We start from the raw sequence: 20,528 nt of genomic DNA, 5'->3' as shown, positions 1-20,528 counted from the left end.
AGGTAATGGTAGGTAGAACTGCACATGTCCTTTTGTGTCAAAATGACCATTATGTTAGGTGCTTAGTCAGCGAAATAGTTTTTAACCGCGTTTGTCTCGATCGTGGAATCAGTTTTGTTGAAAGAACTTTAGAATGCAGACTGATTGTAGCTTTAAAAATCAAATAATTTGCGTTAAAAAATTCTATGATATAATCAGAAAAAATATTAATCAATAGTGTTTTTATCGGACCAACTTTTTAAAATCATTACACAGAAAATGAGAAAAGCAACTACATATATTGACTATTCTTTCACATTTATAGGCATGCAAGTTAACGATAGTTCAAACTGTAGTTGTTGGGACGGTTCTGAAACAAACATACCAAGTACCATGTTATTGGGTCAACAAACTCCACAAGAAATGCTTAATCCATTTACCGGTGAGTAATAGAAAATTCGTATCTTCGCCAGTAGTGTGATGGTGAAGCAACGGCAGTACCGATGACGGTGCACATTTATAAATGTATAGAAAAAAATGTGAGAGCTAAAATTACGCAAGAATTCCTCAAATAGCTAGTGGAGCAGGTAACGTAGGTGTTAGGCCTTCAGACTACGTGAACAAGCAGTATAGTATAGATCTTTATTCGAGTCAGTGTAACGAAGTGGAATTCTTCTTTTCGGTTCGTTCATTAGTTTATTGTTGTTTTTGTGAAAACACAAACGCCACCATGTCCGGTAATAGGAGTTGGGAAACGTTAGAAACATACTTGTGTAAGAAAGTTAAAGAATATTCAAATGAAAATTCTTACTGTGTCGTAATGAATCGTGTGAAAATTATGTTTTAGGTATAGAAGGAAAAATGGAAAGGTTGTCAACGCAGACACAGGAATCTGGTTTCGTATCAATGCATTCACAACGAAGTTCATCTCAAAGTTATACTACCTCTAGTATGACGTCCAAAAGATCTTCCCAGCAAAGTAGTATTAGTTATAACTCCCAGACGTTCAACTCGCAACAATCGTTTTCCCAAACGAAATTGTCTTCAGATAGTAACGGGTCTATTTTTACTCAAAAAACAATGACTAGCTCGAAAAGTACTGTTAGCGCATCAAATATGTCCGGAACTGGAGATTCTGCGGCATTAGAAAAATTGGTAAATGTTGGTGTTTTCATATTTTCACTTTATTTTTTGTGATTTTTATTATTTGCCGTAATAATAGTTCATTTACAAACCAAAGTATAATATATAAGTTTAATGTTTTATAAAATAATTATTTGTAAAAATTCTGTATGTTATTTTTTTGTATTTTTACAATAATTTAAAGAAAATTTACAAATAGAATACATCATGGATTAACAATTTGCAAATATAAAAGTATGTGTTTTTTTAAATGTGAGTTCCCATGTTTGGTAGGAAGTGGAATCGATTTCTTCATCGGACGCTAATGGTGTGCCGCCAGCTTTGCCAGAAAAACGGTCGAAACGAAGGAAAGAACGTCAGCCATCGCAGTACGACAATGTACCTGAAAATGAGCATTTATCAACCTGTAGTTTACATACTAATAACGGCGATAGTTCAGATGCTAGTAAACCTCCTCCACTTCCTCTCAAGAAAAGACACAGTAAGTCAAATCATAGTTCATGATAAACAACAGCAATACAGCAATACTATAACATTCAATACTATATTCAATACCATGTTGCTTTATTGCTGTTGGAAGACTTAATTATAATATCAATTAAAAATGAAGTTGCTTAAATTTAAAAAGAACAATTATTAGACGAAATTATGTTAGACATTATCTAGATTATATTAGAATAGTCGTTCAGAATTTTTCTTTCACATAGTAGGTTAAAACTGATACAATATTTTGTATCCCCCAGTGTTCCAATCAGTGGCATATTCTGGTAAGTGGGATCCTGCCCACACAAATCAGCTATCCCTCAGCAAACACGTTCACGCTAAGTTGAAACCCTTCGTTTCACGCATTAATTATACACGATTTTTAAGCTCCTAGCTTTTTGCGGCATGTTCTCGTCGTTACTTTTCATCTCATTTTGTCGAAATGACCAACATGACTTCATTTGATATCGAGCTTGGATATTTTACTCATACCTTGGGCTTTTTCGTGGCTTATATTTTTATATAATTGATATAAACACGGAGAATAATGCATACATTTTTTTTCCTACATAAAGAATAATTATGATTATGATTTAATTACATTTTACCATATTTTTTTTTTAATATAAAATCAAATTTCGTATATTTATTTAATTTAAATCTATCATATTTCATAAATTTATTATTTGCATTAACATCTTTATAATAGTTCTAAATTTCATTAACCGTAGAAACTAATCTTCAATCACTTATGTGGGCGTCGTTATTGTTCCATTAATTAAATTGACCTTTTCTTGCTAATAGTCAGTTAACACTTGTGCTTCTTTAACTCTGGAGTTAAGCCAGCTGACTTTAGTTTTCGTTTCCAGAATTGTACGTAAAGAATCAACGATGGGATATATCTTCTGTAATTTGAAATTTTTTTCAATATACATGATATTTGTTCATGCTTGCATTATTATAATATTTATCCCACTTAGTTTAATCGTGAAGAGTGTAATTAATCGTGGTGAAAATGTTATTTAAAAAATTTCACTTTTATTCCAGTAAGTTCATACATATCTCGTACTTACGAATTTACATTATCTATACTATCGAGGTACATGCTTGTGCATCAGTGTTTTTCTGTATTTTACATACCTGTGCTTTGATATTTCATTTTAACATGAATCGTGCTTGTATCTATCATATATGTATATATATCATATATATATGTATATCATATATGTATGTATGTATGTATGTATGTATATATGAAACCATATTTTTTATTTATTTTTTATAAATATGTTATATTGCCTGATACATTAAAATTATATAAATCTATGTTGGTATCTATTTCAGTTATGGCATACATGGAGATGTTTGGGAATTGTTCTCATAGTAACAATGACTTCATCTCTGGTCTTGGAACCCGTCATTCAATGGCAGCTTATAATTCAATGCAAGCAGAGTGGCAGCAACACGAAATGGCCCTTACTACGACACAATCGTGTTCTTTTATGGCACATACTATAACTACGTTACACGATAGTTCAAAGTATGTGGTTTGACATCAATTTTTTGCGCATCTTCCTATGCTTGACAAAATGTACAATGTGTTTTCTTGTATTTTTTATATTTCGTTTCAGTACCTTCATAACGATGACACCATCAGTAACAGAAGTAGCAAATAATTCTAGTCTCCCACCCGCATTGCCACCAAAGAGATCCCGTTCCATTAAATCAAATGTCACGCCTCCGCCAATTTCGCCAAAACCAACCAGCAGCATGCAAAGCATTCATACGATCGACCCAATTGTAACATCAACTCCAGTGAAAGTAGAGGAATCTAGTTGCATTCATGATAAAAGAGAGTTAACACCTTCGACTCCAGTGAAATTGGTAATTATTCTACAGGCCCGCGTATGTTAACACAAATTTGTATCACACAAGATACTACTAATCGAAATTTTTAGAATAACGTTGCCTTAGACACGATATTACCATCCTCAAGACCTGCTAGTAATGCTTTGTCATCGATTTCAATCGATGACAATACCCTGGACTTAAGAGATGTCGATCAAGACGATAGCATTTTGGATGAACTGGATATTGGCAAGTATTTAGTTTTCAAGAAATCGGATGAGGAAGGACCGGATATAAGAGGCGGTCACCCTGATGCGCTGTTAATTCATGCAACCAAAGCTAATAAACATGGTAAGATTTTATTCAAATATTGGACAATCAATATATCTTCATTAAAGGCTATAATGTATTTCATATTTTTCCATGCTTCATAGATGAGAAAGAATCAGGTCAGTGTAATAATTTGTTAGATGCATTTGAAATAAGTTAACTTAAAATGTACAAAGTATAAAATTGTTGTTCGTCTATCAATAAATATCATATTAATTCTTAATTCGTATATCTTTCAATTTATTTGGATGCTTGTTTTATTTACAGACTTTTTGTATCAAGAAGCGTTCTTAACAACATATAGAACGTTCATGCAACCACTGGAATTAATTCAAAAATTACATAAACGTCATCAGCGATTTTCTTGTTCTGCTGATGTTATTAAACAAAGAGCAGCTCGTGAAGCATTTTCCTTGTTAGTTAGAGTTGTTAGCGATTTAACGTAAGTTCACTAACAAATTCCTCACGATTGTTTAAATCTTTTTTTATATTTCGTAATATTTAATAGTTATAAAAATGTTAACTTCTTTCAGCATGTCAGATCTCGATGATACCCTTTTGCAAACCCTAATGGAATTCGTACAGCAATTAGTATGTAGCGGTGATCTTACTATGGCGAAAGCTTTGCGTGTTAAAATTTTAGAAAAACATGCCGCGAAACAGTTACAATCTACCCAACCAATTCTTTCTTCATTGAGTGTGACAACAAAGCAAGCTTCCCTTCTCGATTTTAAGAGCGAACAAATTGCAGAACAAATGACGTTGTTAGATGCTGATTTATTCATGAAAATTGAGATTCCGGAAGTGCTAATCTGGGCTCAAGAACAGAACGAAGAACGAAGCCCAAATTTAACTAGGTTCACGGAACATTTTAATAAAATGTCGTACTGGGCTAGATCAAGAATACTGGAACACAGATTAGAGAATGAAGCGAAGGACAGGGAAAAATATGTTGTTAAATTTATTAAAATAATGAAGCACCTTAGAAAAATTAATAATTTCAACAGTTACTTAGCCCTGCTTTCTGCATTAGATAGCGCGCCTATTAGAAGGCTTGAATGGCAAAAACATATTACGGAGGGTTTAAAAGAATATTGTGCTCTTATTGATAGTTCTAGTAGTTTCAGAGCTTATAGACAAGCTTTGGCAGAAACACAACCGCCATGTATTCCGTACATGTAAGTACATGTCAATTATTTTATCTTAATAATTGAAAAGCGCTGTTCACCTAAAATATTACGAACATATGAAACAATTTTTTTACTTACAGTGGACTTGTGTTACAAGATCTTACATTCGTGCATATTGGAAATAGTGATCTGTTACCGGATGGTACCATAAATTTTTCAAAAAGATGGCAACAATTTAATATTGTTGAAAATATGAAGAGGTTCAAAAAGGGGTAAGTTCGCAACTTTAACCATTTTTTAAAATAATAAATATATTTCTAAGTGCTATTTCTAAACTGAACTTTTTACTTATTGCAGGACGTATTCGTTTAAGAAACACGAACGTATAATAACGTTCTTCAATAATTTCAGTGATTTCCTCTGTGAGGAGGCAATGTGGCAGATTTCAGAGAGTATTAAGCCGCGCGGTGGAAAGAAAACACAGTTACAGAACTAGAATATATCAAACCCTTTCACTGCCTGCGTCTCAAAATCGAAAAGCTGAACCAATGAATTAGAATATTTATATTTATGATATTTAGATAAATTTGCTTAATTACGAGTCGAACGAAAACGATACAACACTCTAAGGGCGGTGAAAGGGTTAGATGTGTCTATCCCGTTTCAACAGCCTCTGTGAGGTTGTATTTTAATTTATGGAAATTTAAATATTCAATCTATATTGAAAAAATACAAAAAAGAATGTGAATAGTCATCTAGATCAAATTAAAATTTGATGTATTTGTTTCGTTTAAAAATATAAACTGCGTGTATGGATATCGATTGAATCGAAACACGTTTAGGGAGACTTTAATGAATTGGCTAGATCAATCATGTCTCAATGTATTTTTGTAGTCTTTTCCTTTTTGCAATAAGGTTAATAAGGAAAAAAAAGTCGGGTTAGCTATGGACCTACGTAATGTATTCTTAAATAATACAGCTGTAACGATGCTTAACGTGGCATGATGGGAAAGAAACCCCACAGATACACACATTAACTATTCTATACATACACACACACACACACAAACTATTTATTTATTTGCTTCATATCAGCGATATGTAAAAAGTAGTAAATGTCATTCATTTTCTTCTTTCTCTTTTTTAACTTACTTAGATATATATGTAAACGTCCATTATATAGCTTTATCGTAGATAGATAAACTTTTTAAACGTCACAGATATACTTCTGTTGACTTTGCAAGGAAAAACACCAATTACGTTGATTAATGTAGAGCTATTGTAGTCTCAGATTAGTGCAGAAATGATGCGCTTCTCTGAACACATGGCAGGACTGAGCGTAACTGTTACATATACTATTGTATATGATTCTAGGAAACATTTTTTTGTTGGAAACTCGTTAATAGGTATCCAAGCTTTCAGCTTTAAGTCAAATGGTTACCTAAAAGTGTGTAGGTAAATTAAATGTAAAAAAAAAAAAAAAACCCAAGATTATAGCTGAAGAATTTAATCGAAAGTTTATTCACATCGCCTTTTCATTTTCGCCGTTAATTCTGAATATTTTCCATTTCTTTATTAGTTTCTGTATGTTTTTAGCGATGATAATGAGAGTTTCTTTCACAATACATTCCGATGGAGTGAAAGAATCTGATTGAATTAATTTCATCAAATTAAGAATAGCAAAAGGAAAAACATGTTGTTGCTCCTATAATTTTCGTACTCTTTGTTAGTAAGTCGAAACTTAATAGAGTGCATCGAGTCTAATTGATTTTCTATGATAAATGAAATCGCTGTAATGATATATGGCTGTCTGTGTGCCTCATATTATAGAATGAATGAATATCTACCTATTAACGTTTCTCCGATCTCACGTTTAATAATATAAATATATCTCGTATACAAAAATTCGTGGGCGAAACTATAATAATCGGGCTTAAGACACATAAAACGTGAACCGTAATCTGCATGTTAACGTATGATCTTACGTTTTACGTACGATTGTACACTTTTATTCATATTAAAAAGAGGGCCTAAGCAATTAATAGTTAGCGTCGGTTTATAAACATGCCGTTAATTAAAATTTAAAAACATTAAACACAGGAGGAAATAAAACTTAAAACAGTCATGATCTAGACTCAAAATGTAGTTAGAGGTTTGCTATTGTATACATACGTATATAAATTCGATAACAGTTGTCAATTTCTAAACATGCACCAAAATATACATACGTAATATAGCTTTCAATATTAATTAACAAAGAGTAATAGACGTTATAAACCATGTTTCCATAAAAATAGATGCACTCCGTTAATCGCAACTAGAAACATTTTGGAAGAGGAAGAGAAGGAATGAAATCAATCTTAATTATGAATTTTTAATCAAACAATGACATATGTTGCGCCGATAGTTCACGAATAACTATAAATATAACGATAAACCTGAATTTTTTTTTCATAATATGAGAGCGAATGTGCAAATGTGTGTAAAGTCAAAACATTTATGTTTAATAATTCGTATATGTGTAAGGATGGTTCGTCTAATCTAAAGTTAAGGAAAGGTTTATTAACGTTGTAAATAGTTTGATTGTATTCATAATTTCTTGTATGTATGTGAGTGCCCATTTATTATTCGCAATTGTATATACAGCAGTATATTGTCTCTAATTATCTTTACACGTGACGTAATTAATCTCATATAATTTTTAAGTTGACAGAAATCATTGTGATGCCATATTACATTCTCACTTAATAGCGAGCACATGACCTTTATGTTATTTTTATTTAACTGACGAAATTAAATACACAATTCATTTTGCCAGCTATTCATAAGTCGTGCAGTAAACAGATATACATAAATTCCTTATGACAAAAAAAAAAGAAATGAATTAAAAACTTGCCATTTATAATTTAAAATTTCATTTACGGAACATAAGATAAAATACAGATCCACTTGTGGTATTTACTGTTTATATGCCATTGAAAAACTTTATTCGTATTGTAAGATAGACTATAATTTTCTATCGTCATAAGGAATTTGTGTATTCTTATCTCGCTGCATCATTTTGACATATCTAATATCATGTTCAACATTGTTCTTTTGTTTGTAATTTTTTTTTTTTAATACAATCATTGTCATCTTTTTTCTAAAATTCATTATGCCATTTCTTTTTACACTGTCCCTTCAATTTTTGGTATTATACATGTACGTATGTTTTGAAATCTCTTCTTATTAAAATTTTGTCAATAATTCTTTTAACGAAATATCTCGAGTGAAAGTGTATTTATAAATGTACAATGTAATTATATTGATCGCCTTTGCATCTATTTTTTATTACAAATATTTTTCTTCGATTTACTATTACATAATAGAATTCTCTTGTAAATTTCGCGCAAACATATGTGTATGCATATAATTTAAGGATAAACGTTAACGCTACAAAATCATGAGTGAGATAAAAAAAAAACAGTGAATATGCAACGAAAAACTTAGACTTGATCAGTTATTTTATTAGATAAAGAAATATTAGGCTAATCCACGGTAGGCGAACAAACTGCGAGAAAAACAAATTGACTTGATAATAAGATATTTTTGAAGTTCTTTTATTTTATACTTTATACTACAATAATAACATTAATTATTAATTAAAGTAATAAATACCCGTACATATCTATGGTTAGAGGAATTTAATATCGCGGTCCACTTTCTGTACTAAGAATTTTTATAATTATTGAAGTATCCATACTTTATTCACCAAAGAATAAAAATAATAATTACATTCAGTATATATATTATTGAAATGAATTACTATGATTTAAATGCTAAACAAAGATGTAAAAATGTTGAAAATTTCATTGTTTGTCCTTTCTTTAGCTTCTTAGATTTACGCTCAATTTCACAAACTATGTAACTTCAGAATGAAATCACGCTGTTTGAAGTAGTCTATTTAGAATTATTGAATTCCTTTTACGTGATTACTAAATAATATTTTATAATACAATGGCATGAATTATGCAATTACATAGTTACAAAATAAATGAGCCAATTAAAAATTTAACAATCAATATATACGAAAACATTAAAATTATGTATGCATTTAGTTCTCCAGTGATTGTTACTGCCAAATCTATCTTATTATCAATGATATAAATTATATAAGTGTATACAACTTATTAGTTAATATTGCTGTATTCTTTCGAGTTTGACTTGAGTATGAACTAGCATGAGCAACAATATAAAGTCACGTTTTTTCTACCGTTTGCTGAACGTAGCTACTAGCTTTCAAAAACAGTCTATAAATGGAAATAGACTCTAAAGCAATCGCTGTTGAACTTACCCTTGTGCAAAAACGATTTTAATGTTACGAAGCCCTGCAAACGCGACCCTCTTTGATTATGGCATATGTATGTACATATATCGATATTCCTGTGGCGAGAGATATTTGCGTTTTTTAACGACACATACATTATACAATAACTTTGACGACCGATTAATTAATTCATTGATCTGTTACTACGTACATTTTCGCAGAGAGAAAAAGAAAAGATACGTTTCAAATATGGGTCAAATAACTCTCGCCGAATTTCAATTATGTCAAATGTTTTGAGTGTATTGTTCTAATGAGAAAAACAATCGCTAAGCATCAAGTAATAATTACTATTAATGTGTTATCTTATCGATAACGACAAAAGATTATATGTGTAATTTAACATTTAAATAGGTACGATGGTAAGTATAAGAAAGTACTGATAATCGATAGTTGCTGTGATTATTGATACTTCTGATTGACACACGCTCGAAGATACATTCGTAAAAGTATCAACTATCGCAATGACAGAAGAAAAAAAAAAAAACGAACATATCCACAAGATACTATATTGCTGTGTAGGGATGACAGTAATCCGAACAGCTTATATGTATGCATCGAAAAGGAAATATCCGAAAGGCGAATGATGTAATTTGTTCGTTTGTTCAGCAGCATGAAATACAGTAATTCATTGTCGATATTTTTGAAAATAATTTTTTCTTTTGCTTTAATAATTTTTTACACTCTTGATAATTTATTGGTTTATACGGCACTTGATTGGGAATATTATTCCTCTCGAATAACGTTTCGACTGACAACGAGTGTATTTATTGTATGAAGGATACACTTCTTACACATACATACATATACACAGATAGAACTTATAATGTTAAATTATGTAGTAACATCGCACTTAATAAAATTCACTAATGATCGTTTGGAAAATTTTAAACAGAAACTAATGCAATCGTCTATCACCGTCGATTGATATTGCATTATTTAACGAAGAAGAAAAGTACTTTTTGCTACCTCGTTCCGCGAATAAAATCAAACGTATATACAGAACAAAAATTTGGAACTTCCGAATTAGTCTCTCTCGATCAAAATTACCAACAATCAAAAATTATATTTTTTAACGGAGTTAAGGAAGTAATAGAATCAATTGTATCAAATCAGAATGTATTGTTTCTTGTTTGTTTTTTTTTCTCCTTTTATTTATTATATTTTATTGCTGCTTTGTACAAACAATAAATTGCACGAAATTGTAATGCTCGACTTAAGCATCTTGTTCAAAAGTTAAATATCAAAATTTGAAGGAATTCGATAAAAGAATATTATGCACTGTAGAATCGAATTAAAAATTATGACAATTATTTGGCAATCCGTCTGCTAATTTATTCAAGTTGAATAATTTTAAATGCTGTTTGTACATAAATATGAATTCTTGCTCTTCGTTTTTATGAACAATTTAATAAAGTGCAAATACCATTGGGTATCATATTGGATTCATCCCTTAAATAAAATTTTTGACCAAAACAATTCAGCAAATTTTCACGATAATAATATTGTATATAAGAATTCTTCTCTTTAGAGATTTTCTATGGTTTTTGTCACATAGTACATACGTTGTACATATATTTAATACTTTGTTTTATTAGAATTTTCATTAACTGTAATTAAGATTAAATTTGATTTCCAGATACAATTACAATTTATTACTATTTTTGTGGTGCACGCTCGTATTATTATAAAATGTACCTAATAGTTACCATAGAACTGCCACGAAAACTGTGTAAATTCTCCCATCGTGGAAAATCAAAGAGTAGACGTATCGCGAATGTCACAGTAATCATTTAAGGGATCAATCCATTTCTAGTCCATATTCCAAACATTACAATGAAGCTACGATTTCTTATATCCCTAGCGGCGCAAAATTATAGTATAAGACAAAGATATATCGAATGGCATTTATATTCTATGTGTCTCATCAATAGGACTCTATACGTACGTATAGGAAATTAATATCATGTAAACGAAGATATACGTATAACAAGTAATTTGCGACTCATACTGATCGTGAGAACGAAACTCGGTGTACTGAGCATATCATTTGTAAGCAAGCGAAAATTGTCACACATGTAACCGTTATATTCGAGATCCCTTTTTTAATTATACTGTTTCTCGACGGAAGAGAAAAAAGATTCAGTACTTGAGCTGTACTCGAGAAGAAGTAAACGTAACGCATCTACGTTTCGATTTATTATGTAATCGATCATATTTTTCTGTATATATTTTTCTTATTGCGCTATGACACGCGCTTTTAAAACCACGTGTTTATGTAATACGATTGACATGTGACTGATGTGCGTACCCTACGATTATTCCATATAGTCTATCGTGAGAATATCTCTTTAGTTCTCTCTCTCTCTCTCTCTCTCTCTCTTTTTGTTATGTTAAACATTTGTAAAATCTGTATGAAATTTTGGACCGAATGTTATAGCTTTTTTTTGTAATAGATGTGTGAAGAAGTGAAATAAAAATGTTAGAACCAAATGTATCTTCATAATATAATAACCCAAATTTGAATAGTTGAACATTTTCTTCCAGTAGATATCAAATAGCAATATTCATTTTCGATTAAATAGAAATTGTAAGAAATCTCAATAATCTAATACAAAATCAAATGAAAATTCGCTTGATTTATGGACACTGAAATGCTAGCGTCGCGTAGCGGTGAAACGATGGAACTAAAATCTATCGCTGTCTTTGTCGCTCGTTAGTGCATTCCTTGTCTATCACGTTATAAGTCACGACATAAGTCTATCTTTGTCATTCACTGTTGTGCTCCTTGTCTATCGATAATGCTGTCATCTAAGCAAGTTGCAACTTTGCCTGGAACTAAAAGGCTAAACAGGAAATATCCGACAGATGGCAGCACCTATATTAATCAAAGTCGGTAATAAATAAACCGACTTTAACTCCAGTAATCTCTGATAGATGGTAGCAATCGTTCACAAATTTTCCTCAATAGATCGAAGCATTGATCATCTAATAACAATGTTCAATTTTTCGTAAACTGTGTTCAAAATTTGAACCAAAATTAAAGCTGAATATAATTAGAACCATCAGCTTTGAAATGCATGAGAAAATCAATTCATATAAACATACAGTTCATAATACTTTTTTAATTTTGACATGAAGTTCAACCTCCTTAGAATAAATTGTAGTATAAATCGTTATATTCAATTTGCTATTATAAGTTATTTTTTATTGTATCGTATCGCACTTTTAATTTCATAGAAAAATTTAGTTTTAATTAAAATTATTATTCCATGGAATCGTCGGATAACGTATTTTACGAAAATGATAAATCAAGTGACTCACAACAAGATATAAAATTTTCGATTCAGTCTTTAGTTATTAATAATAATTACTGTACAACTACATATCGATTAACAAATATAAACTATATAAATAAACAGTAACGACTAAACTCTGGTACGAAATATTTATTTACAATAATTTAATTGTATAAAAATCTCGAAAAATCTAATATTTTTATTTATTCTCTATAAGTATAATAAGGTAACTTAAATGTATATGCTTCTACAGGAAGAATTCATTGACTTTTAACATCATGCATATAAATCCGACTAGGATATTCAAGACCAAAAACAGAGAGAAAATTAAAAACACACAGAAAAAATATATTTTGTTTCCTTGATAAATGTAGTGTCATATGTACAATGCTGTTATTGATTATATAAATTAGTCTTAGTGCTGTCTTCATTTTGTTTCTTCTTAAACAGTATTATTCTGGAGTTCTTTCACTTTTCTCTTTCCTTTTTTTTTTTTTTTAATTTCATGTAATTGTGTCCTCAAAAATTTAAACTTATACTTTAACAATTCCTTTACCCAAAATTGAATAATCTAAAATGAATTGCTCTTTGTCCAATAAACAATGAAATTTCATTGAGCATACAAAGGAACAGGAATGGGAGACTTTTTTACTTAATGGTCATGATAATGTAATGATGCATATTCAGTTGATACTACATCTACCACTCTTTTTTATGCTCATCCATTGATACACCTCCAGGACCTAAAGAAACTATCATTAAAAGGCCACCAATCACTGATAATGTCTGAAAAAAATAAAAATTTACATTCAACGCTTGTAATTAATAAACTATCAATTGATGTAATAATGATTGTTAATAATGATTGAGATTTAATGATTCTCAGATTACCTGGAAAAAGTCATATTTAAGGAAGTCCCTAAGTGCTTTATACTCTGGAATGGTCCACCACGCATTGTGGTAAAGGTTCAGTGCAGACAATAACAAAACAAGTAATAACGCACTGAGTTTTGTTTTATATCCGATAGTTACCAATACCATTAGACTGCTTCCAAGAATATCTTGCAGGATTTGTAGGAATGATATCTCAAAGCGAATCAGCGTGGTAAACATAAATGCCAACAAAATTCTGCCAGTTAGCTGCAGGAGATTCTTAGGTTTATTATCTCCAAGACTGGGTACACCGGCAAATAACGATCTCCCTTCTATTCTTGATTCGGCCAGAACCAAAAGAAGTGCTCCTATCAATGCTAGATTTCTAAATAAAAACGTTACATCCCACAGAATATTGTAAGCTAGTGTCTGGAGTACTACTATGAAAAATAAGATTCCGCAAGCAATGCTGACTTTCCATCTTCCAATAACCATGACACAACCGCTGAGCTGTCCAACTAAATTAACCAGGACAAATATTGTAGCTAAGAAGGCACCGCAGTGCCAGGTATTGTTCATAAACTCTTTCTGCTCTGACCACTGAAACCACATTCTCAACCCATCCTCTAGAAATGTGGCTATGAGACAAAGTCTTGCAAGAGTTGGCAGGATGTGCTTTCCATTGCGAATTACCTGTTTTCACAAAAGAATAATAATTAGATCAATAATTCATACTTGTGACGCAACAATATCTTAAGATTCGTCTACATGATTTCTTTTTCAATGAATGTTAATATTACATAAACACAAATAAACGTTTCTGAGAAATAATGTACCAAAAGCGTTATACAAATAGACAAAAATTGAATAACGTTAAAAATTAATGTTTTCTCGAATACTTCCCAAATCTTTGTTAATTCAATCAACTTAATTCGAAAAGAAATATTGCTGAATTGAAACATATTTCCTTATCGGAGCATAACCTTCAATTTGGTAAGGCGCAGACAGCAATGTAAGAAAGTTTACAACACTCGTCAACATTGAGAAGGCATTACATCGTCAGATAATCAAAAATAAAGAAAATTCATATCGAAATATGTGAATATACATTGGGACCGTATCGCGATGACGTTGACAGGAGTACACCTGTATCCCTACAGGATTTCTGCTGGATGTTCTCCCCGTGAATGAAAACTTGCTTTAGTAAACAAAAATATATCGGGCAACGATGATTTGTTGATTTACCTGATCCGCAATTTCTTCCGCTTTTGAGACCACCTCCTGCGAGACCAGCATCTTGTTTTAATTTAAAAATCAAAAGGTACCCATACACTTACATGTACACACGTGCACGCACGCAAGAGATACTAACGACTAGAGAAAGACGGAGGAGAGGAGGGAGAGAAAGAGAGGAGACCAGAGAGACATGGAACAACCAGGCTGTACGACACTGTGTAAACGGTATTTTTGCAACTCCTCTGAATGATGTGGAGATCGAGGTGCGGCGTCACTTCCGGTATACGTGGTCGGACAATACAATTCCGTGATCATTTCAAAAGTACAAAGATCAATTACTTCAAAACTATATTTATTTCTCACCTTGCCAAGACTTCCTCTATCTCATTTCTTACCAGTACCTGGTGGTATTTTCTTTATCGATGCTACTTTTCGAAAGCGTCGAGTTTCAACAATATCCTCTTTCATATTTTGAATATTTATATATATAATATATATAATCGATAATATATTATTTTTTGGATTTTTTAGGAAGATTAACAGATAAACAAGGAAATGAATTTTTATGATTTTAAAAATGAATAGGATCAAGCAGCAGAATTTATTTGTACTGTTTGATTATTCTCTTTATTTTTTATCCTTTCGTCATAACTATTTAGAAGTGAAAAATATTTTATACGATAGAGAATATAAAATTCGTGTACTTCTTTCAAGTAGAAGGTGCAATTTTTGTTGGTGTATCGTTCGTTTTTGTCAAACTGTGCGCATCTTCGAAACATGATATATCTCATGGATGCAAATTACAAGATACTTTATTATAAGATACTTCCAAATCATCCATGGCTAAGAAGCTGTATATCTGTCATTGAGTATACATTAAGAAAATCGAAGAAATTATAATTTTTAATATAAAATCGTAAAAATTAAAAATGTTAATTTTCATATACGACGTTTACAATATAATTATGTATTCGATTTAAAAATCATAGCATGGAATTTACATGCACTGTGAAGAAAGAAGTTTTAGAATTTAGAAATGCGCCATGACAAAAGTGTTACTGAAGCGCCATCATAATGTCGTGCGTTGACAACTGAAACTAGTGCATAGAGTTCTGTTGAATATAGGTGTTTTTCGTTGTTTTATGTTGTGTAGAAGCAAAGAAACAAATTCAAAATATACCAAAATGGGCAGAGGATGTACGAGGTTGCCAGAGAATATAAAATCGACTGATCTCGAAACATATTGTGTTTAATGCCAACAACGCTTTTGCATCATGAAGGAACAATAAAACTTTTTAGAAAACATGTTGCTGTTGCGATTTATTTCTCGTATTACTCAGATAACATTTATAGAACTAGTTCCACAATTCAAAATACTGCAATTACTTACAATACGAGTGTAAGCGAGGTAATAAAAAATATAATTTTCATGTAGAGCATGTTCCATGTGTACAAATAGATTTTGGAAATTCTACATTCATTTCGTACAAGGACAACTATTGGTACCACTAGGGAAGTTACATTTTATTTAAGTTATCAATTTTTATGAGAGACCCCGTATTTAGAAATTTTATGAATGTTATATTCAATCTACCATGTCATATATTTTGTATTATAACTAATAAAATTAATTGTAATCAAAGATACATGTCGTAGCTTGATACTTTATTCCAGAGTAATCACAATGGCGCAAGAAGCAACTACTAATCTAATTAGAGAGGATTTTGATGCTGGTCCATCGAGCTATGACGAAATTATTCCTGGTTTGTTTCTTGGGAATCTTACAGCTGCTACAGACGTCGAATGGTTAAAAGAAACTAAAATAAACTATATACTCACAGTAGATTCATGTCCACTTCCAAGAAAAATCCAAGAGCTTTTACCAAACTTGACTATAAAGTACATACAAATTACTGATATGCCGCGTGAGGATCTTTTAACTCACTTTGAAGATTCTTATGAATTTATAGACCATTCTCTACAGCAAAATGATAAGGTTTTGGTACACTGTTATTTTGGTGTCTCTAGATCAGCTACAATTGTTATCGCATATTTAATGAAAAAATATAAAAAAAGTTTTTGCGATACATTTGAAACTGTAAAGGAAAAGAGACGCTTTGTCGGACCTAATGCTGGTTTCTTGGCACAGTTGAAGCTTTATGAAGAAATGGGATTTGGAGTAGACAATACCAACGTGCAATTTAAAATGTACAAGTTGCAAATTGCAGCGGACAAGGTGCGAAAGGCAAAAATCCTGCCACAAAATTGTGCAGATCTGATAAAACCAGATCCAGCTCTTGCCACGGTACATCCAGAGCCAACGGTGTACCGTTGTAAAAAGTGTAGGAGGATCATAGCCAGTGTTAGCAACATTTTGCCACACATGCCAAAGGAGAAGCAAATCTGGAGACATATAAGTCAGAAAAAATCATCCAAACAATCGAAAACGTCGCATGAATTATTGGAACCGTTACAAAAAGAAGAGCAACAGCCAGCCGAATTTTGTACCAAAATATTATTTGTCGAGCCGCTAGCTTGGATGCCCGATATAACGCACAATGTCGAGGGGAAATTAAATTGTCCAAAGTGTAACACAAAGTTAGGTTCTTTCAGTTGGATAGCGGGTAGTCAATGTCCATGCGGCAGCAAAATAGCGCCAGCATTTTATTTGGTTCCCTCGAAAGTAGATTGGAGTAACGCTGTACAAAATGTACAAGTAACTGTATAGTATTAACGCTTGTAATCTTTACAATTAAGAACTTTTGGACGGATGACTGACATCTAATGACTAATATGTAAGATGAGAGATTTTTGGAATCTTTTTACGTGGTTCTAGTTCTCGATTAGCGTTATAACGAATATATACGTGTGACCAATATACTTAGGAAATTTGTATTCTAATTTCGTGCCAAAACATTCGTATATCAAATGTAAACGTATTCGTTTCACGACTGTAATTTTACATGCGTTTCTCGCCGCAACGAGTACACCGACCCGTTCTTCCATCGTTCGATCTTCGTATTTGTACGTCTTGCTTTTTTTCTATGATTAACATATAATAATAATATAGTGACTTTGTAGACTAACATACTACTTCCTGTATAGATGTCTTGTATATTAAGCAGATAATATATTTATGATTTTTATCATTTATTAAGCTACTTCAGTTCTACAAAATAACGTTTCAAGTTATTTCCATTACCCTGTGTTTCGCGCTTATGCCCTAATTCTTACGCAATGTTTCATCTACTGGTCCTTTACACAATATCATCTTCCCCGATTTGTACGATGTTGTTGAAATCTTTGGTATTTTATAATTTTTGGTATCGTTCGAAACTGACAAGCTTCGCGGTTTGAAAAAAGGTACTGTGCAAAGACAGAAAGAGAGAGACAGATTCTTACATGCTTGCATGCATAGCAGAATACGTGGCACCGTACGGATGTGCTCTGAATCGCAACGCATTTAAACTGCTCATCGTAGATCCTTCGAGTCCCCCGTGAATATCTGTTTGATGATACGGAGGGAGACTGACGTTTCCTAAATTCCCGTTGATAAATCCGTGGCAGGTGGAGGTCTGCATGGAAGTGTAATGTTGCGAGGATCTCCAGTACTCGCCGTAAGAGTATTGCGCGACTTGAGACGTCTGCAAAGTCTCCGTGTTATTTTCCTGCGTGTGCGTTATTCTGATTGGTCGTACTGGTAGAGTAGCCTCCACTTCTCTGTTCGCGGGAATGCCCCGGTTAATCGCAGAGCTTCTTTCGTTCCGACGGAATTTGGCGCGTCTGTTTTGAAACCACACCTAAAGAGTAAAATTTCCAAATGTTCAGTTTCAGTTTTCGTTTCGTTCGACACAGAGGCGCAATTTTCACGAATGTATTCGTAAAGAACGGAAGGCCAAGAAACGGGGGATGGATGATCGCGGTGAGCTGTAATTGTCGAACGGAGGAAGAAAGAGAAGAAGAAGAAACAAACGGACACAAGAAGGGTTGCCGGCAAGCGAAGAAGACGGAACAGCGTGACGGCTTCTGGCAACCGTACAGTCTACGGCAGACAGACGAATGGACAGACATCAGCGGGAGACGAGGGACTGCAGGCTGCAGAGCCTGTGGCGGCGGATAGATCGACAAGAGCAACGAAATGTAGTGTGCTTTCTGCACAACCGTGTAGAAGAGTCACCACACACGTGTGGTGATACGCGACGTATCGTACAGCATACGTCGTATGCCAAGCACAGATGCTGCTGGAACGACGCGCAACTATCCTGCCAAGCTAATCATAGCTCCTTGCCCCTGACAACCTGTCTCCTCTGATTTTCTGCTTTGCTATCCGCGGCGACCTCCGTCCTCTGTCCTTCTTTCTCTCTTTTTTTTTTCTTTTTTTCACTTCTTCCTCTTCTGTCTGTCTGTCTGTCTGTCTGTCTGTGTTCCTCCCTTCTAACGACCAAAATCTGAAGAAACACGTGTGTGAACTTGGCCCGCCAGCGATACGATACTTTTTTCTCTTTTCTCACAAAAATCATCGAAAGCAACTCGACGCATCTTTCACATGCCGTTCTTATTTTGCTTAGCTCCATGAAATTCAAAATTCGTGACCATTACCTGCACCCTGGCTTCCGACAGAGATACACGCGTTGCAAGTTCCTCCCGAACGAACGCGTCTGGATAATGGGTCTTCTCAAATACTTTTTCCAACGCGGCCAGTTGCTGCGCCGAGAACGTCGTTCTGCTTCTTCTGGGCCTCCTGCAGGTAGATGCGGTGGAACCTTCGTTGCATTCTGTAAAAAAACGGAAACGGCCACGTTGGTCTACAATCGTCCGAAACCGCTGTGCTTTGCACGGAGTTTGCTTGAAAGGTGAAAATTCGTGAGCGAGATATTTCAAGATATGCCGTCCGAGATAAGAAAGCTGCGCTACGAAAAAAAGAGACGAAGAAGAGTCAAGGAGAGAGGCAGCAGCACAGGCGTGGCTATTCTTGAATGACTCCACTGTGCCTGGCTATTCATCAAAGCGGTATAACGCGAACAGCATGACTGGAAATGCGTGATTTCGATGGAATCAGGCACATCCACGGATTGAAACGCGTCAAGCGTGGCTCACGCGAGTTTCCCTGTCCTCTGTGATCTCCAATTGCATTTGAACCTCTAACGTTCCGTTATGTAAGCGTTCGCACGCGGGTCTCGAACGCGAGTCCTCGACCGCGAATTCTTATCCGGGATTCTTACCTATCGAATTAGTCGGCGTTGACAGCAAACGCGAGACCGTGAAATCTTGCGGAGTGTGAGGATTCGTCATTTGCGAAACGATCGCGCTGTTGTTTCCTCCTTGGTCGGAACTTGCGCACAACATCGTTCTCTATTCGTTGAAAAAAAGAAATTGTCTTCGATCGTTGGCACCTCGAACTTCGAATTGTCAGAAATTACAGAATGTAGTACTTAGGGGTAAATTCGCGGCAATGTTGACGAATTAATTGCAGATTCGCGAGATAACATTTCTCGTTCTCCTTGATTTTTTGAAATTGAGTTATTTGATGTTGGAGATATACGATCAGGCGGTGTCACGTGTAATTCTTTTGTGGAAATCTCGGTGGAAGCCTGATGTCTCAGACGAGTCACAATGCTTCCAACGTCTTTGGCAAATGTTTTTCGTATGTTTCGTTTGTAAACACTATTTTGTTTAACTATTTTCCAGATGTTATTTCCAAACGATTATGCTGTTTAGCATACTCTGCTAAATACTTTTCTAGAATGTGAGCGATTAAAATGCCAGAGCGTTGACTAACGTCGTTCTGTTGTTTATATTAACATTTTTTTATACGCACTTTTCACGGTGCAAATTTTGCCAAGC

General features: G+C 33.4%; 4 protein-coding genes across 12 annotated transcripts in view; 2 read left to right on the top strand and 2 right to left on the bottom strand.

Moving 5' to 3' along the window:
- Positions 1-11,417, top strand: part of LOC122533275 (guanine nucleotide-releasing factor 2) — a 53,391-nt gene extending 41,974 nt beyond the window's left edge. For 5 of the 8 annotated variants that reach the window (XM_043662853.1, XM_043662854.1, XM_043662855.1 and 2 more), the window contains 12 exons: positions 305-421; positions 827-1,134; positions 1,396-1,603; positions 1,866-1,889; positions 2,950-3,145; positions 3,237-3,489; positions 3,564-3,804; positions 3,888-3,902; positions 4,051-4,225; positions 4,317-4,961; positions 5,054-5,185; positions 5,271-11,417. In XM_043662853.1, the coding sequence (XP_043518788.1) occupies positions 305-421; positions 827-1,134; positions 1,396-1,603; positions 1,866-1,889; positions 2,950-3,145; positions 3,237-3,489; positions 3,564-3,804; positions 3,888-3,902; positions 4,051-4,225; positions 4,317-4,961; positions 5,054-5,185; positions 5,271-5,409 (2,453 nt within the window). In that variant the 3' untranslated portion in view covers positions 5,410-11,417. The remainder of the gene's footprint in view (positions 1-304; positions 422-826; positions 1,135-1,395; positions 1,604-1,865; positions 1,890-2,949; positions 3,146-3,236; positions 3,490-3,563; positions 3,805-3,887; positions 3,903-4,050; positions 4,226-4,316; positions 4,962-5,053; positions 5,186-5,270) is intronic. The other 3 variants (XM_043662852.1, XM_043662851.1, XM_043662857.1) reach the window with 3 other exon arrangements.
- Positions 11,418-12,902: 1,485 nt separating this feature from the next.
- LOC122533279 (surfeit locus protein 4 homolog) lies at positions 12,903-14,916 on the bottom strand. The gene is made up of 3 exons (XM_043662861.1): positions 14,694-14,916; positions 13,467-14,141; positions 12,903-13,361 (listed from the first exon to the last, which is right to left on the bottom strand). Exons 1-3 carry the CDS (start codon positions 14,742-14,744, stop codon positions 13,275-13,277), a joined length of 813 nt encoding a protein of 270 aa, XP_043518796.1. The 5' UTR covers positions 14,745-14,916; the 3' UTR covers positions 12,903-13,274.
- An 820-nt stretch (positions 14,917-15,736) lies between these two features.
- LOC122533277 (dual specificity protein phosphatase MPK-4) lies at positions 15,737-17,837 on the top strand. Of its 2 annotated transcripts, XM_043662859.1 has the most exons (3): positions 15,737-16,092; positions 16,359-16,583; positions 16,713-17,837. In XM_043662859.1, the coding sequence occupies exons 2-3, from the start codon at positions 16,369-16,371 to the stop codon at positions 17,410-17,412; spliced, it is 915 nt and encodes a 304-aa protein (XP_043518794.1). In that variant the 5' UTR covers positions 15,737-16,092; positions 16,359-16,368; the 3' UTR covers positions 17,413-17,837. The 2 variants fall into 2 exon arrangements, with proteins under 2 accessions (XP_043518794.1, XP_043518793.1); XM_043662858.1 differs by having other exon boundaries at positions 16,359-17,837.
- Positions 17,832-20,223, bottom strand: LOC122533281 (paired mesoderm homeobox protein 2-like). Its single transcript, XM_043662864.1, has 3 exons — positions 19,907-20,223; positions 19,284-19,459; positions 17,832-18,484 (listed from the first exon to the last, which is right to left on the bottom strand). The coding sequence occupies exons 1-3, from the start codon at positions 20,028-20,030 to the stop codon at positions 18,083-18,085; spliced, it is 702 nt and encodes a 233-aa protein (XP_043518799.1). The 5' UTR covers positions 20,031-20,223; the 3' UTR covers positions 17,832-18,082.
- Between the last annotated feature and the right edge of the window lie 305 nt (positions 20,224-20,528).

This window comes from Frieseomelitta varia, unplaced genomic scaffold (genome assembly GCF_011392965.1).
Source record: "Frieseomelitta varia isolate USP_RPSP 00005682 unplaced genomic scaffold, Fvar_1.2 scaffold_514, whole genome shotgun sequence".
Classification (NCBI taxonomy): Eukaryota; Metazoa; Arthropoda; class Insecta; order Hymenoptera; family Apidae; genus Frieseomelitta; species Frieseomelitta varia.
Note: the sequence above shows the minus strand (reverse complement) of the source record. Positions and strands in the feature narration are given on the sequence as shown.

What these genes read in the sequence shown, in the direction of transcription:
- LOC122533281 (XM_043662864.1), bottom strand. Translation starts at nt 20,030, where the DNA reads ATGTTGTGCGCAAGTTCCGACCAAGGAGGAAACAACAGCGCGATCGTT. An exon ending in AACGCCGACTAATTCGATAG is followed by an intron (nt 19,460 to 19,906) that starts GTAAGAATCCCG and finishes GTTTTTTTACAG; the next exon opens with AATGCAACGAAGGTTCCACC. An exon ending in TGTCGGAAGCCAGGGTGCAG is followed by an intron (nt 18,485 to 19,283) that starts GTAATGGTCACG and finishes TTTACTCTTTAG; the next exon opens with GTGTGGTTTCAAAACAGACG.
- LOC122533277 (XM_043662858.1), top strand. Translation starts at nt 16,369, where the DNA reads ATGGCGCAAGAAGCAACTACTAATCTAATTAGAGAGGATTTTGATGCT.
- LOC122533279 (XM_043662861.1), bottom strand. Translation starts at nt 14,744, where the DNA reads ATGCTGGTCTCGCAGGAGGTGGTCTCAAAAGCGGAAGAAATTGCGGAT. An exon ending in CGGAAGAAATTGCGGATCAG is followed by an intron (nt 14,142 to 14,693) that starts GTAAATCAACAA and finishes TTGTGAAAACAG; the next exon opens with GTAATTCGCAATGGAAAGCA. An exon ending in TTAAATATGACTTTTTCCAG is followed by an intron (nt 13,362 to 13,466) that starts GTAATCTGAGAA and finishes TATTTTTTTCAG; the next exon opens with ACATTATCAGTGATTGGTGG.